General features: G+C 48.2%; 1 protein-coding gene across 3 annotated transcripts in view; it reads right to left on the bottom strand.

The window, feature by feature from the left end:
• LOC121329532 (polypeptide N-acetylgalactosaminyltransferase 16-like) overlaps positions 1 to 16,195 on the bottom strand; it is a 101,832-nt gene that overhangs the window by 45,547 nt on the left and 40,090 nt on the right. The window contains exon 5 of one of the 3 annotated variants that reach the window (XM_041275141.1): positions 2,728 to 2,790. The exons of 1 other annotated variant lie outside the window; for it this stretch is intronic. In XM_041275141.1, coding sequence (XP_041131075.1) covers positions 2,728 to 2,790 — 63 coding nt within the window. Of the gene's footprint in view, positions 1 to 2,727; positions 2,794 to 16,195 lie in introns of all 3 variants that reach the window. One more of the 3 variants, XM_041275140.1, reaches the window with a different exon arrangement.

Genomic DNA, 16,195 nt, shown 5'->3' on the forward strand with positions numbered 1-16,195 from the left:
CAACAGTGACACAGACACAGACACAGCTGCAGAGCACGTCTCTAGATATACTGTGCCGAGTACTACTGAGAGTTCTGTACCATACAAGCTTTGCCACTGGGGGGTTTACTGACAGCTAAGTCCTCACACAGCACATACTATTCTATATCTTTTGTATTATGTACAGTTTAATATGATTATGTGATAAAGAGAGAAAGGATCGATGTTGCAAATCTCCCTCCCGATCAGAAAGGGCATTGTGTATGCTCCCTCCTTGATAGACCGCCTTGATGGTAGGTGGAAACTGGAAGATGACCATATTAGGGGGCGCACGTAGTTGCACACACCAGGAACGACTCCATTGAGATCAGCTGTGGGACGGCCCTCTATTGAAGAAACCATGGCGATTGGTTGATTGCAGGGGGGAGGTCATGGGTACAAAGGGGAAGCAGCTACGTCAGTACGCCGCTTTGCGCTCAACAAACGTAACCTGATGGCCGGAGCCTGTAATTTGTTGTTTTTGTTACGTGTGTTTTTCTGTGTTGCAGAGGAGAACTGAGTGCCAGCAATCACCCCAGAGCACTTCACTGCACAAACACCATGTCTTCTTGCACCACGGTCCCCGGAACGGAGCATGCACTATTTCGTGCATGGAGGAAGCGGGACCAAGCAAGTCCATCGGACTTTTGTTTTTATAAATATTATATTTGGGTCTGCAATCCCGTCGTGTACCCACCAATACCATTGCTGGTAAAGGGGCGGTTTGTTGTTATTATTAAGATACACTGACTGTTTTTGGGAGAAATACTGCCTGGACATTACTTTTATTTACTGCACCACTTATACCTGACGACAGATTAATAAAAACCCTTCAGCTGATTTTAATGCAGCTTCATTTCCATCTGATACAAACTAGCTGACAATGAAATTTCAAACAGCTGTATCATATCAATACCAGGGTCCAATATAAACTATATATTATATAAATATATCTTGAGATACAGTGGCTTGCGAAAGTATTGACCCCCTTGGCATTTTTCCTATTTTGTTGCCTTACAACCTGGAATTAAAATTTGTGTAATGGATATACACAAAATAGTCCAAATTGGTGAAGTGAAATGAAAAAAATAACTTGTTTAAAAAAATTCTAAAAAATAAATAACGGAAAAGTGGTGCGTGCATATGTATTCACCCCCTTTGCTATTAAGCCTCTAAAGATCTGGTGTAACCAATTACCTTCAGATGTCACATAATTAGTTAAATAAAGTCCACCTGTGTGCAATCTAAGTGTCACATGATCTCAGTATATATACACCTGTTCTGAAAGGCCCCAGAGTCTGCAACACCACTAAGGAAGGGGAACCACCAAGCAAGCGGCACCATGAAGACCAAGGAGCTCTCCAAACAGGTCAGGGACAAAATTGTGGAGAAGTACAGATCAGGGTTGGGTTATTAAAAAATATCAGAAACTTTTAACATCCCTCGGAGCACATTAAAGCCATTATTAAAAAATGGAAAGAATATGGCACCACAACAAATCTGGCAAGAGAGGGGCGCCCACCAAAACTCATGGACCAGGCAAGGAGGGCATTAATCAGAGAGTCAACAAAGAGACCAAAGATAACCCTGAAGGAGCTGCAAAGCTCCACAGCGGAGATTGGAGTATCTGTCCATAGGACCACTTTAAGCAGTACACTCCACAGAGCTGGGCTTTACGGAAGAGTGACCAGAAAAAAGCCATTGCTTAAAGAAAAAAATAAGCAAACACGTTTGGTGTTTGCCAAAAGGCATGTGGGAGACTCCCCACACATATGGAAGAAGGTACTCTGGTCAGATGAGACTAAAATTGAGCTCTTTGCCATCAAGGAAAATGCTATGTCTGGCACAAACCCAACACCTCTCATCACCCCGAAAACACCATCCCCACAGTGAAGCATGGTGGTGGCAGCATCATGCTGTGGGATGTTTTTCATCGGCAGGGACTGGGAAACTGGTCAGAATTGAAGGAATGATGGATGGCGCTAAATACAGGGAAATTCTTGAGGGAAACCTGTTTCAGTCTTCCAGAGATTTGAGACTGGGACGGGGGTTCACCTTCCAGCAGGACAATGACCCTAAGCATACTGCTAAAGCAACACTCGAGTGGTTTAAGGGGAATCATTTAAATGTCTTGGAATGGCCTAGTCAAAGCCCAGACCTCAATCCAATTGAGAATCTGTGGTATGACTTAAAGATTGCTGTACACAAGCGGAACCCATCCAACTTGAAGGAGCTGGAGCAGTTTTGCCTTGAAGAATGGGCAAAAATCCCAGTGGCTAGATGTGCCAAGCTTATAGATACATGCAGCTGTAATTGCTGTAAAAGGTGGCTCTACAAAGTATTGACTTTGGGGGGGTGAATACTTATGCACGCTCAAGTTTTCTGTTTTTTTGTCTTATTTCTTGTTTGTTTCACAATAAAAAATATTTTTCATCTTCAAAGTGGTAGGCATGTTGTGTAAATCAAATGATACAAACCCCCAAAAAATCAATTTTAATTCCAGTTGTAAGGCAACAAAATAGGAAAAATGCCAAGAGGGGTCAATACTTTCGCAAGCCACTGTAAATAGTGTGACATAAGTATAGACAGGAGCCACCATATATCCTCAGATTGGGAAACGTTCACTGAATGAAGTGAAGTGTAAGAAAGTGTGGTGCATGTAGGGCCAGGGACCAGGTTCAATAATGTCACAGACCCCAGGCTACTCACCTTCCCTCTTGTCATTGCGCAGGCATCGCACCTTGGGGATCTGTGTCAGGAGCAGGCAGTCCTCTTCTGGGGGCAAAGAGTTAGGAAACAGTGAGGATACATACACCCATACAGGCCATTGGGCACCCACAGTAATATAAAGAGGCTCTCATTTGAAGCAAGTGCAACAGTCTGCATCTTGTCAATGTAAGAAACACATCACTACGAAATACCTCAGAAAAAAAAAACAGGTACTTCTTACATCCATTAGAGGCAGTGTTGCAGGGGGAGAGAGTAATGGTGGCACTCTGGGTTACCAGATGTGATGAGGTTAGACATATTACTGAGAGCTCAATAAAGGCCACAGGGGTGCTTTACACTTCTCTGTTTTAAAGTGGCCAGGATGGGTCAATTCAAACAGAAAATGACACAAAGTGAATGTAAATAAGAAGTTAACGTAACAAGCTGCTCTTTATGAACACTGTTAAATTTGGGAACATTTCAGTGGAGATTCTCTTCAATCAGTATCTTCTGTTTTCAATTTATTTCTGATCAATCAATGTGTCTGGCTTAATCCTCATGGTAGACATGTTTAGAAGTCACAAATTCCAGAGGAGCCAGCCAAATTCCAGGGGCATTCCTGCAGTGCTGTGTCTTAGCCTTGTTAGATAGGGTGCGTTCCTGCAGTGCTGTGTCTTAGCCTTGTTAGATAGGGTGCGTTCCTGCAGTGCTGTGTCTTAGCCTTGTTAGATAGGGTGCGTTCCTGCAGTGTGGAGACAGGGCTGTTCTGAACTCTGGTCTATCACAGGTCTGCACGTTCCTGTGTGAAAGGTTTTGGTTCTTTGCTTGTTTTTCATTCAGTGCAGTGTTCCAGAGCAGCTAGACCACTGGAGTAGAAGAGTTCTAGAACAGTGAGACATCTGCACTGTCCAAATCAAAGTGTAAACCCCAAGTAAGGAAACATGATCCTCAACAGACGGGGGACCAGTGAGAATGTTGCCTGTGCTAATACAGTGGGAATTCTTTGTATAACCTTGGTGAGCCCTCCTAGAAGCACATTCATTTAGTAATCCCACCTTTCTCAATAAAAAGTGGCATCATTTCAATGCAAAACACAAACACATTCTAGTATTTGATTTTGGAATGGTGTTTTTTTTTCAAAGCTGCTAATGAAGTGAATGTTCTGAGCACTCCTCCCAGATATTCCAATGCTGCACTTCTACTGTGTCATGCACTCCATTTCAAGGGTAACATGAAGGAACGTGGAGGCCAGGCATTGACAAGCACAGACTGCTGCTGCATTCTCATGAATTTCAATGCATTTTTTCTTCCTCCTCATAAAAGAAAAAAATCTGCATTTTGATCTGCTGGTGTGTCCATACTATAGGCTACAGAACAATGCTGTTTATCACTCCCTGTGTTGCTGTGCCTAAATTAATAAAAAAACATAACATTGCTAAATCTGCAGGGTGTTGTGCAAAACAACATAGAATGGTTCAGACAGATGGTTTTATATGGGAGACTAATGCAGGAATGAGTCCCTGGGGCATAAATGTGGCTCCCCTGCCCCCTAATAAGAAGCAAACACTTCCCTCAGTGTGCACTCCCATTCCTTATATAGGTCTCACGTGTAAACTTGAAAGAAACACATGCTATGGTTAACATGTAAAAAAGACATCTCTGTCTGTACTCGGACAGTGCTGCACTTCCTTGGTCAGCTGGAGAGTGGAATTGCCCCCTCCCCTTCAGCCCTGCTTTGAGTCACTCTGGATACGGTGTAGTGCATGCAAGTGCATGAAGGTTGCTTTACAGGATTATCTTGTAGCTACAAGCACTTTAAGACTCTCAGGCTGATGGACAGGTAAGCTCATTAGGAAACTGCAGAGAGTCTGTCACTGATGAGCTGTCTTGAGCACACCTCTCTTCTGAGGAGATATCTGTCAGAGTGACAGGTATGTTCATTAGGAAACTACAGAGAGTCTGTGTGACAGAAATACAATGATTCTTGGTGGTAAATCTCCCTCCCGACCTGTGAGGGCGCGAAGCAGCAAGAACAGAGTTCCCCGGATGGGCTGTCCTGACAGTTCTTTCCCAGGGTTCAAGGGAATGCAGCCAGCTAGGAAGGGGGCGAGACTCTATTGCAATAATGCATTGACCTGTAAGGCAAATGACTGGCAGCTACAGATTGGAGAGGCAGTTGCACTCGTTTACCAAGGGGTTATGTGTGACAGCATGAAAGGGGATAGAGAATCGCAATCTGTTTCATTACACTGGTTCCCTTTCAATTCGAAGATGACCACCAAGACATCATTATGGGATATACTCCTGCCTATTGGTAGGTGTCACTGAGCTCTTTCTATCAAAGCTGCCGATAGGCTCCCTCCCCCCTCAGTCCCGACCTACCGAGGGTACATAACCGTCACGCAGGGGAGTCTCATCCTCTTTTCACTTCTCAAGATTGGTATGGTAAGACCTCTCTGTGTTGCATTGAGCCCTTTCTCTTCTTAAAAAGCGCTGCGTAAGTTACTGCTAGTTCCCCTGCACCACTGAAAGTTGGTTTCGACGCTTTTCCCGGAATCGGTATGTAGCAGGGGGAGATCTGTGCTGACTCTGCTGGCGTGTTCACAGTGGTGCAGGAAGAGGGCGGCAGTCATCCAACAACCGCCTGTGAGTAATGGCAGTGACATGGGGAGGTGGGAAAGTGGGTGTGTGGACTTTCCCCCTCTCTGAATGGCTGAGAGGCGAGTCTTGGGGAGATTGTTAGCCCTATAAGTTAATGCTCTGTTGTTTCCTCAGGACTGCCCACTTAGACGTGCCGAGAGTGCGGAAGCTCTGGTCCAGGACCAAGAATCAGCCGGGAGAAAAAGAAACAGAGTTTCACAGCGAGACAGTGAGAGCGGGGAACCCTTGGGCAGACCCCGGAGTATTGTAACGGAGCAGGCTAGTTAGCCGGCAGTGTAGGACGGTGATCCGGGTCGCACGGGTAGCGGTGACTGGGATATAGCTGTCAAGTGCAGCACCTTTTCTTTGTAGCTTTGTTACTGTTTTATTTTCCCTGTTTCTTTGTGCCTTCTGTTTTGAATTATTGTTTCGAAGCACCTGCAAGTGCGCCGGTATTGTGTGCCATTGCTTGGTATGCCCGTGGTTCTGTTTACCATCGTTGGTAAGCAGACCACGGACCAACAGCGCCATCTGCCATGCATGCTGTGCGCATGGTGCTCGGTGCATGCGGTGCTCACAATATCTATTGCCCCGTGCTTAGTGAACGCAGTGCGCATGGGACTTGGTGCTGCACGGTACTAGGTGCACATGGTGCACGCGGTACTCAGTGCGCGTTAGACCAAGTGCTGCACGGCTCTCGGTGCACAAGGTGCTCAGTGCACGCAATACATATGGTGCTCTGTGCAATGACAGGCAGGGCTGGCTTCCATGCCTGTGAAGCCTGTGAGACTAATATCCCACAGGAGGACAGGCACAGTATGTGTGCGCGGTGCTTAGGCCCTAAGCACGCCTCCTCAGCCCGGCAAGGCTCTTGCGACATCTGCACGGCTTTTCAGCTCCGAGTGCTCGCCAATTGCCTGAAGAGAGTCGCACGAGGGCAGCGGACCCCTCCCAGCCATGCCTCCCACGCCATCGCAGAGCCCCTTCGGGGGGATTCCCTGTGTGCAGGCATCTGTGTCTACCCGCAGCCGCTCCCTGTCGCCTACGGCTAAACGGGTGAAGAAGTCCCGGCAGGCGCGGGATATTATGAACATGAAAGCTCAAATCGGCCAGATCATGGAGCTTTCAGAGGCAACAGGCCCCAACGGCTCGGCCCCAACAGGCCCCCCCCGTGTGGCGCCCTCCTCACCCCCTGTGCTGACCGCAGTTGCTGTACCGCCCTCTGACCTCCGGTGGCGAACAGAGCGAGTGGATCGACCGGGCATTTTGCTTGGACAAGGACATGCTCTCTATCACCGCCTCGTGGGGGGGGGGTCCATTTTCCCTCCGGATATGGAGGTCGAGGAGGAGCCTGAGTTCCCTGCTGAATCGGCCCCTAGTTCCGAGGTTTCCACAATTAATAGCGCCGCCGCTGTCAGGGTCACCTGGACAGCGCAGACAGAGCCACGTCGCTCCGTCTTTCGACCGCATGACGTGGCTCCCCAAGCTCAACCCTTCCCAGCTTACCCTGGAACCACCCAACCACAGTGCCAGCTCAGTTGAGACACGGTTCTCCACTGGTCTCGCTGGAGGGGGAGGAGAAGCTGGGCCTGGCCGGGTTTCCCCCGGAGCGCTTACATGGCAGGGGTCCAGAGTACCCACTTGGCTAATACATCCAGTATGCTGTTTGCGTACATGGATGCTGTTTTACATGGTGCCCTGCTCCTAGAGCCGGTGGCCACAGAGTCGCAATTCTGCAGGGGCAGACCCTGGGCTGGAGCCTGGCTGGCCTAGTGGTTGTGCACAGACAGCTGTGGCTGTCGCAGGCGTGGATGCCTGATGCTGATAAGGCCCTAGAAGGCGGTTCCAGGGCATCTGCCTTAGGCAAACGCCACTGCCAGCCCTACCTCAGCCTCAGCCGCCCCAGCAGGGCTCCTGAGGGCTGGTGGTCTCAGACCCAATTCATGGCACAACAGCTGCACTACTGGCGTGCTTGGCAGTCTAAAGTGCTTTAGGCTGACAGGATCCACTTCAGGCCTCAGAGCTCCAGACCGAAGTGGCAGCCTTGCTGGACAAGCGCACCATTCAAGGCAGCGTGTCCGAGTTTTCCATGCTGCCGTTCAGCCTCCCCCTGGCTCTCCGTATGTTTTCAAAGTGCAGAGACACTATCCTTGCCCCCTTGCAGCTGCAAGGGGTCAGAGTGATGAACTACCTCGACGACTGGTTGATCTGTTCCCAGTCACGGGAGGGGGCAGTGGCCCACATGGCGCTGGTGACGGAGCATCTAGTGAGGAATGTGCCTCACCGTCAACGATGCCAAGAGTCGGCCGACACCGGTGCAGTGCATAACGTATGTGGGGCTCTGGCTGGACTCCACTACGATGCGCGCATACCTGTCGGACAACAGGGTAGCAGCTCTCCAGCACCACCTCTCCCTGTTTCGACAGGGATCAAGGGTGCCCCTTGTTTTGTGCCAGAAGTTACTGGGTCTGATGGCGGCAGCGGTATCAGCCATCGAGCTGAGTTTATTGCATGTGCACGGCTCAATGCATTCCACTTACAGTGGCTCTCAAAGGTATTCACCCCACTTAGACTTTTGCACATTTTATTGTGTTACAACATGGAATCAAAATGGATTTAATTAGGAGTTTTTGCCACTGATCAACACAAGTCCATAATGTCAAAGTGAAAAATAAAATCTACAAATTGTTCTAAATTAATTACAAATATAAAACAGAAAATAATTGATTGGTATTCACCCCCTTTGGTATGACACACCTAAATAAGCTTTGGTGCAAACAATTGTCTTTAGAAGTCACATAATTAGTTGAATGGAGTCCACCTGTGTGCAAACCCTGCTTTCCTCCCCAAGGTGGTTTCAGCCTTACACATGAATCAATCTGTGGAACTGGAGTCCTTTCATCCTCCACCATTTTCTTTGGATGAGGATAGGAAGTTGAACCTTCTCTGCCGGATAGGACGAGAGCGCTGCGTCAGTCTGACCAGCTCTTCATCTGCCATGGATCACGGACCCTGGGACAGCCCTTTTCGAAGCAGTGATTGTCGCATTGGACTGCAAGCACAGTCTCGACTGCATATGATGGTGCTGGCTTACCCCCGCCTGGGTGTGGTTACGTCATGGGGCCCTCTTTCGAGGTGCCTCCATGGCTGAGATTTGTGATGTGGCTAGCTGGGCTACCCAGCATAATTTTTACAGGTTCTATCGTCTAAATGTGATAGATCCTTCATTGCACTCTGTGGGCACTAGGGTCCTTGAGGTTGCACGCTCGCACCACTGACTTTGGTCAGGCAGGGCTAGGCATCCCACATAAGCTGCCGTTCTTTTCTCCCTCGCGACGGCTCTGTTACACATTTTCCATAACAATGTTTTGGGGGCCATCTCTGAATTGAAAGGAAACGTTAGTTTACCTACTGTAAACCTGGTTCCCTGAAAGAGAAGATGGCCACAAACCGCAAGGTCACATCGGTCGACATTACGGTTTCGTCGCGAAAAGAGGGCGAGTCTCCCCTGTGTGACGGTTATGTACCTTCGGTAGGCGGGGCCGAGGAGGCCACCGAGGGGAGGGGGCCTATCGGCAGCTTTGATAGAAAGCAGCTCAGTAACACCTACCAATAGACAGGCATATATCCCATAATGATGTTTTGGTGGCCATCTTCGCTTTCAGGGAACCAGGTTTACAGTAAACTAACATTTGTGTTTATAAAGTGAGAAGGACTACAAGAGACCCTGTTGAGTAGTAAAAAGTACTGTGAGTGTTTTGTTTGTTTTGTTTTGTAATTGTCTTGTCTTCTCTTGTACTTTAACAGACTGCTAACACAGTTCTGGAGCTGTTGCCAAGGGCCAGAACTAAGCCAGAACAGCAGTTCAATTGTCACCAATTAACCTGTATCACCCACCACGAGCACTACTGCACGCACCCAGGACTGGTAACCGTGTATGTATTATTGTGGGTAAAATATTGTGTTTATTACTTGGGAGAGCAATCCCGTTAATGTTTACTCCGTGCAGTGCACATTGTTGTGTATTGCCATTGAATTACTGTTTAGGTCACCAGACCTGGAATATAAAATAAAGATTCCACTTTCCAAACCGGATTACAAGGCTCTGTCTGTTTAATTAATGCACTTCATCACTCCTGCTACTGTTTCCACTCTCCACTTTGCCACTTATGTCACACTTTTTAGCTCTAGATATATTTATATAATTGTAACAGGGGCGAGACCTGTACTGACTCTTTGGTGCGTGCACGATCCTGCAGGGGAAGTTCGGGAGCCACGAAGGGCCCGCCTGTCAATCATGGCAGTGAAACGGGGAGGCTGGGAGAGGGCTCGCTCTTTCTCTTTCTCTCAGAGTGGTTGAAAGGCGGGTCTTGAGTGGCACTTGACCTATAATAATGATGCTCTGCTACTCCTCAGGTCGGCCCTTCTGTGAGAATGACAGTGGGAATAACAGAGAGACTGCAACAGAACGCCAGCGTCTGGAGCTATCAGACAAGCAAAACAAGCAGAGGAATATAGCCTGGAATCGAGGAGGACAAACCTTTCTTTTATTATGGTCCAAGGGGGAAAGGGTGTAGTTAGCAGGAAACCATGGGCATCCCCACACAGTGTTGCTGTATGGGTTGCAACGGTGGGGGAACGCTGCTGTGGCAGCAACCTTTTGTTTGTAGTTTTATTATTGTGTTTTATTTTCTCTTTTTGCTTTCTCATTTTGTTTGGACTATTATTTTGACAGAGCTGCGTGTGTGTGTGCCTTCTCCATTTGCCCCCCGTTTACCATGGTTGGTATTCGGGTGAGGTAGCAGGGCAGTGTCACCTTGTAGTGAAATTAATAAAGTACACCCCTGCAGGGTGTTCAAACGTGAACCTTTGTGTTTGTGTTCAGTGAATTCCACCACCCTCTCACACGTGGTGTCAAAGTGGGATTCACTGGCACTGCCCACGTACAGCAGTGTAAGCAATGGATGTGGACTAGTTTTAGGCAATGACGGACCTCCTGCACCAAACTCTGATGGCCGCCATGCAAGGGGGGACCAGACCTGTGGGACCAGACCTGGGGCTACAGAGACCGACCAAAATGACAGCGGAGGATCGACCAGAAGCGTATTTGGAGAAATTTGAAGCTATGGCGACCTCCACTGGGTGGCCCCAGGCTCAGTGGGCTGGATACCTCCTACCACAACTCACGGAGGAGGTGCAGGTGGCCACCAGGTCCTTGGGTCCCGGGGCGATGGTCAATTACCCCGCATTAAAAGCAGCCATTCTTAACCGCATGGGGGCAACTCCGGAGGGCTACCACCTCAAGTTTTGGGAGATCTCTGCGGCAGATGAACATCCTCGGACCATCAGCCATCGACTGAAAGATTATGCCATGGGCTGGCTAGTCCCAGACCATTCCACCAAAGCAAGGTTGGTAGAAACCATCGTGGTGGAGCATTTTTTGGAATCCTTGGCCCCAGAACCGCGCGTATGGGTGCAGCAGCTCCTGCATCATCCTCACTCGTGGCCCCAGAGGGAGCGAGGGGACTGGGGGGAAGGGATAGCCAGGGTTTTTGGACGAGGTGTGGCTGTGGGAGCCCCCGGCCTGGGATCCGGGGCAGGGTGGGGGTACCCACGGGCTGCTGCGTGGTTGGGCCGGGGTCTCGCACGACCACCCTACAGTCAAGCCCCTTTGATGGCTCCAGTTTTTCAATCACATGCTGAAGCTCTAAGGCAGGAAACCAGCCCACCGAGGTGTTGGACATGCCGGGAGGTGGATCACATTGCTCGGGATTGCACTGCTATGGAATATGACGTCATCCAACCAGGTAAGAATGTTCAATTATCTCACTCACTCCAGCAGACGGGTTTTGTTATTCCTGTTACCATGGATGGTACACAAACCCAGGCTCTCTTGGATTCAGGGTGTAGTCAGTCCCTAATAAAGGAGAGCTTAATCTCATTGGGGCATAAGCCAATATTGGGACAGGTGCATATTAAATGTGTTCATGGGGATTTGCGCACTTATCCAAAAGTTAATGGAGATTTAAAAATTGACCAGCAGGAGATGCGAGTACAAGTGGGTTTGTGTTCTCGGTTGCCAGTGCCGGTAGTTTTGGGAGGGGACTGCGAGCAGTTTAAGGGATGGCTAGCTGCTGTGATGGCCCCGTTCTCCTTGGCTAAGAAAGAGGATGTAATTGGAGAGATCTTTCCCTTTCGTGACCCGCCTTGGTATTGCCATAGTTTTAAACCCTGGAAAACTAAACAGGAACTCCGGGCCACTAAGAATGAGGGCTGGCAATGGAGCGGGTCTGAGAAAGTTCAGGTGGGGGAGATTGGTGAAGAGTCTGGGGCGGAGGCTGCGGAGCCAGCGCAGGGGTCTGGCTCGGCTGCCTCCACTCGGAACCGACCTGATCCCGAGATGGAAGCCATGGGAGCTAATTTTTTAGCTAGTTCCTGTGACTTCCTACTTGAGCAAGGGCACAACGACGTGCTGGGTAGGCTCTTTGACTAAGCAGCTGTGGTTAATGGTTGGGTGGTCGAGCCCAGACGCGCTGCCGCGTACCCTCACTTTGAAATCAATTGAGACCTCTTGTACTGTGTGACTGGGGAAGCACGGCAGGATACGCTCACCTATTGGTCATACTGGACTAAGCTAGGTGTTATCCAGAGGCCAAACCCCTCCGCTCTGCGTCCGCTAAGACTGTTGCCAATGAGCTAGACAAGGTTTTCTCCCGGGTGGGGATCCCCAAAGACATACTGACTGACCAAGGCACCAACTTTATGTTTCGGCTAGCCCGTGGAACATGTAGACTTTTTGGGATTAAGACCATTAGAACCTCGGTTTTTCACCCCCAGACCGATGGTCTGGTGGAGCGTTTCAATAAGACCCTCAAAATGTTGCGCAGATTTATTGACAGTGACATGCGTTACTGGGATCAGCTGATTCCTCCCCTTCTCTTTGCTATCAGGGAAGTACCCCAGGCTTCTACGGGGTTTTCGCCATTCGAGTTTCTGTATGGGCGGAGACCCCGGGGAGTGCTTGATCTGGTTAGAGAGATGTCGGAGGAGCAGAAGGATAATTCAACCAATACTGTCCATTATGTGTTGGACCTTCACAAACGTCTTGAGTTTGTGGGGAAATGGGTGCATGATAATTTGCAGCAGGCTCAATGCAGACAGGAGACCCAATATAACAAGGAAGCCCGGTTGTGCACGTTTTAGCTGGGGGATAAAGTGCTTCTATTACTACCTAGTCTAAACTTCTGGTGAAGTGGCAAGGACCTTATGAGGTTACATGCCGTATTGGGACTGTGGACTATGAGATCTGCCAGCCGGAGTGATGGAGAGAAAAACTAATTTATAATGTGAACCTCTTGAAACCCTGGTTGCAACAGGAGGCTTTGTTAGTGGCACAAACAGAGGCTGTCACAGACCTGGGACCTGATCTTTCCGTGTTGGCGAAAAAGGGGTCGATTCAGATGGCAGACAGTCAGACACCAATACAGAAATGTCAGGCTCAGGTGCTAGTGATGAAGTTTCCTGATGTGTTTTCTCCTGTCCCGGGGCAGACTTGAGTAGCCCATCATCACATTGAAATTGAGTCAGGGGCACTAGTTCGCCAGAGACCATATCGTATACCTGAAAAAAACTGAAATTGATGAAATGCTCAGACTGGGGGTAATCGAAGAGTCTTAAAGTGACTGGAACAGTCCAACTGTGTTGGTGGATAAGCCAGATGGGTCAATGAGTTGCTGGAGCATCTAGGCACGGCTCATTTTATGACAACACTGGATTTAACGAAGGGGTACTGGCAGATACCCCTGACCCCAAAATCCAGAGAGAGGACGGCGTTTTCGACTCCCTTTGGGTTTCTCCAATTTAGGACCATGCCTTTTGGGTTGCACGGAGCGCCAGCCACTTTCCAGTGGATGATGGATCGCATTCTGCGGCCCCATCAGCAGTACGCCACTGCTTACATAGATGATGTGGTTATCCACAGTGAGGATTGTCCGAGTCATCTGTGTAAGGTAGCAGCGGTGCTGCAATCCTTGCTGGAGGCTAGGCTCACTGCTAACCCAAAGAAATGTGCCATTGGGAAGAGTGAGTCGAAGTATTTGGGGTATCGAGTAGGGAGCGGCCAGATCAGACCGCTAATTGCTAAGGCAAAAGCCTTGGCTGACTTGCCGGTCCCTACGACCAAAACCCAGGTGCGCTTTTTCTTGGGACTAGAGAGCTATTATAGAACGTTCATCCTGAACTTCGCCACACTCACTATGTTTTTGACAGACCTCACCCGGAAGGCTGCTGCAAATACGATTCAGTGGACGGAGCCGTGTCAGAGGGACTTTCTTGCTTTGAAGTGGAGGCTGTGTAGTAAGCCAGTGCTGTGAAGCCCGGATTTCAGCAGGTGGTTTACCCTGCAGACGGATGGATCAGAGACAGATCTCTGGGCAGTGTTGTCTCAGGAGGTGCAGGGAAGTGAGCACCCGGTCCTGTATATCAGCAGGAAGCTCCTTCCCCACGAAAGGAACTATAGTACCAGAGAAGGAGTGCCTTGTAGTAAAATGGGCAGTCGAGTCACTCCGGTACTACCTTCTGGGGCAACATTTCACCCTGGTAACAGATCATGCCCCCTTAGCATGGCTCCACCGGATGAAGGATAACAACGCCAGAATCACACGGTGGTACTTGGCGCTGCAACCTTATGCCTTCAAGGTGGTCCACCGAGCAGGAAAACTGCATCAAAATGCAGATTTTTTTCTCTCGGGTGGGGTTGTAGGATTTTCGAATGGACCGGTGGTGCCATTCTGAGGGGAGGGATGTGTAACAGGGGGGAGACATGTACTGGCTCTTTGGTGCGTGCATGATCCTGCAGGGGGAGCTCAGGAGCCATGAAGGGTTCGTCTGTCAATCATGGCAGTGACACAGGGAGGCTAGGAGGCTTTATTTTCTCTTTTTGCTTTCAAATTTTGTTTGGACTATTATTTTGACGCACCTGCGTGTGTGTGTGCCTTCTCCATTCGTCCCCCGTTTACCATAGTTGGTATTCGGGTGAGGTAGCAGTGCAGTGCCACCTTGTGGTGAAATTAAAAAAGTACACCTCTGCGGGGTGTTCAAATGTGAAACTTTGTGTTTGTGTTCAATGAATTTCACCACCCTCTCACAATAGTGTATAGTTTATATTGGACCCTGGTACTGATATGATACAGCTGTTTGAAGTTTCGTTGTCAGCTAGATTGTATCAGATGGAAATGAAGCTGCACTAAAATCAACTAAAGGATCTGTCACTGACGAGCTGCCTGGAGCACATCTCTCTCTGAGGAGATGTCTGTCACAGTAACAGGTACGCTCATTAGGAAACTGCAGAGAGTCTGTGTGATGGAAATAGAATGATCTGGTGGTAAATCTCCCTTCCGACCTGTGAGGGTGCTAAGTGATGGAAACAGAATACCCTGGATTGTTTGGCCTGACACTTAATTCCCAGGGTTAAAAAAAGTTGGTGGTCTAGAAAGGGGGAGGAGCTTCGATGCATTAACTCATTGACCTGGAAGGGAAATGATGTGGCAGCCACGGACTGGAGGAGTAGCTGTAATCGTTTACCAAAGGGGTCATGTGTGACGGTACAAAAAAGGGACGAAGCAACGAAATCTGTTCCTCCGTCTTGGTTAGAGAACAACCTGGAAGGACCTGTGTTTTGTATGAAAAACGTACTGTGTTTGTTTTGTTCGCCTCTAATTGTTACTTGTTATTATTAGCAGACGGCTAACACGTTCCAGAGCTGTCGCCAAGGGCCAGCACTAACCCGGAACAGCACTGCACCAAAAAGTCACGAATTACTTGTGCCTGCACCACGAGCACTAAAACACACAACCAGGACTGGTGACCATGTTTTGTATTGTGTTTCGTTTTGCAAATTAACTGTGCTTGTTATTTGGGACTGTAACCCGTTTTATCAACAGTGCACCGGGATTCTTCTTGTCAGCCTTTTCATTAATCACAGCACCCAGCACTCCTGCACCTTGCAAGCCACTTTGCCACACGTGGTGTCAGGGTGGGATTATGGACCCCAACGCACTGGCAGGAGCTGGACAGCAAACAATGACCCCAGGCAATACACAGCAATGTGTCACAGGAAATAAGTTAGCCGTGAAATAAGTGAGCGTTTGCCTTTTTGAGCATTTCTACGCATGAGTGAATCTTAGAGCTTAAAGGCAAGGTTAAGCCGTCAACTTTCTGTCTGTGTACTTTTATTCAGAACAGACTGTTATTGAGATGTTTCCAATGTGTCTAGTAAATTGTTTTACTCTTAATGTTGTCAGGATCTTTATTAAAAGCTACCGTATATGTGGTAAACATCAGGAACACGTCGTTGTAATATTAGTAACATGTTTTTCATATTATTATTATTTAATAACAGGTTAACTTTAGGCTACATAGTTTACAAAGTTTACATTTAAATCACTGGCTACTTTATATTATAGTTTTTCTTTGTACATGTACTTGCAATATATTTGCAAGTATTAGCGAAAGAGAAATAAATACAATACATGCATTATTATGGGTTATGGCAAATAGTTTATCATTTGTCGTGCGATTTATTTTTATGTGCAATTATATTTTTGTTTAAAATGTAATAATAACAGGACTTAGGATTCTCTAGACAAGCTCAACGCCTGGCAAGATCCAGAGAAAACAGATGACATAGTACTGGAGCAACAGAACCCAGAACCTTCCGAATGACTGCAAACAAAGCTACAATCTCTTTCAATATAACAGGGAAAAGCAGTGATATTCACTTGTTTCGATCTAGTCCAGTCCAGGACTTTGTTCCAGCCATGTCCGTAAT

The sequence above is a fragment of the Polyodon spathula genome, chromosome 17 (genome assembly GCF_017654505.1).
Source record: "Polyodon spathula isolate WHYD16114869_AA chromosome 17, ASM1765450v1, whole genome shotgun sequence".
NCBI classification, from domain to species: Eukaryota; Metazoa; Chordata; class Actinopteri; order Acipenseriformes; family Polyodontidae; genus Polyodon; species Polyodon spathula.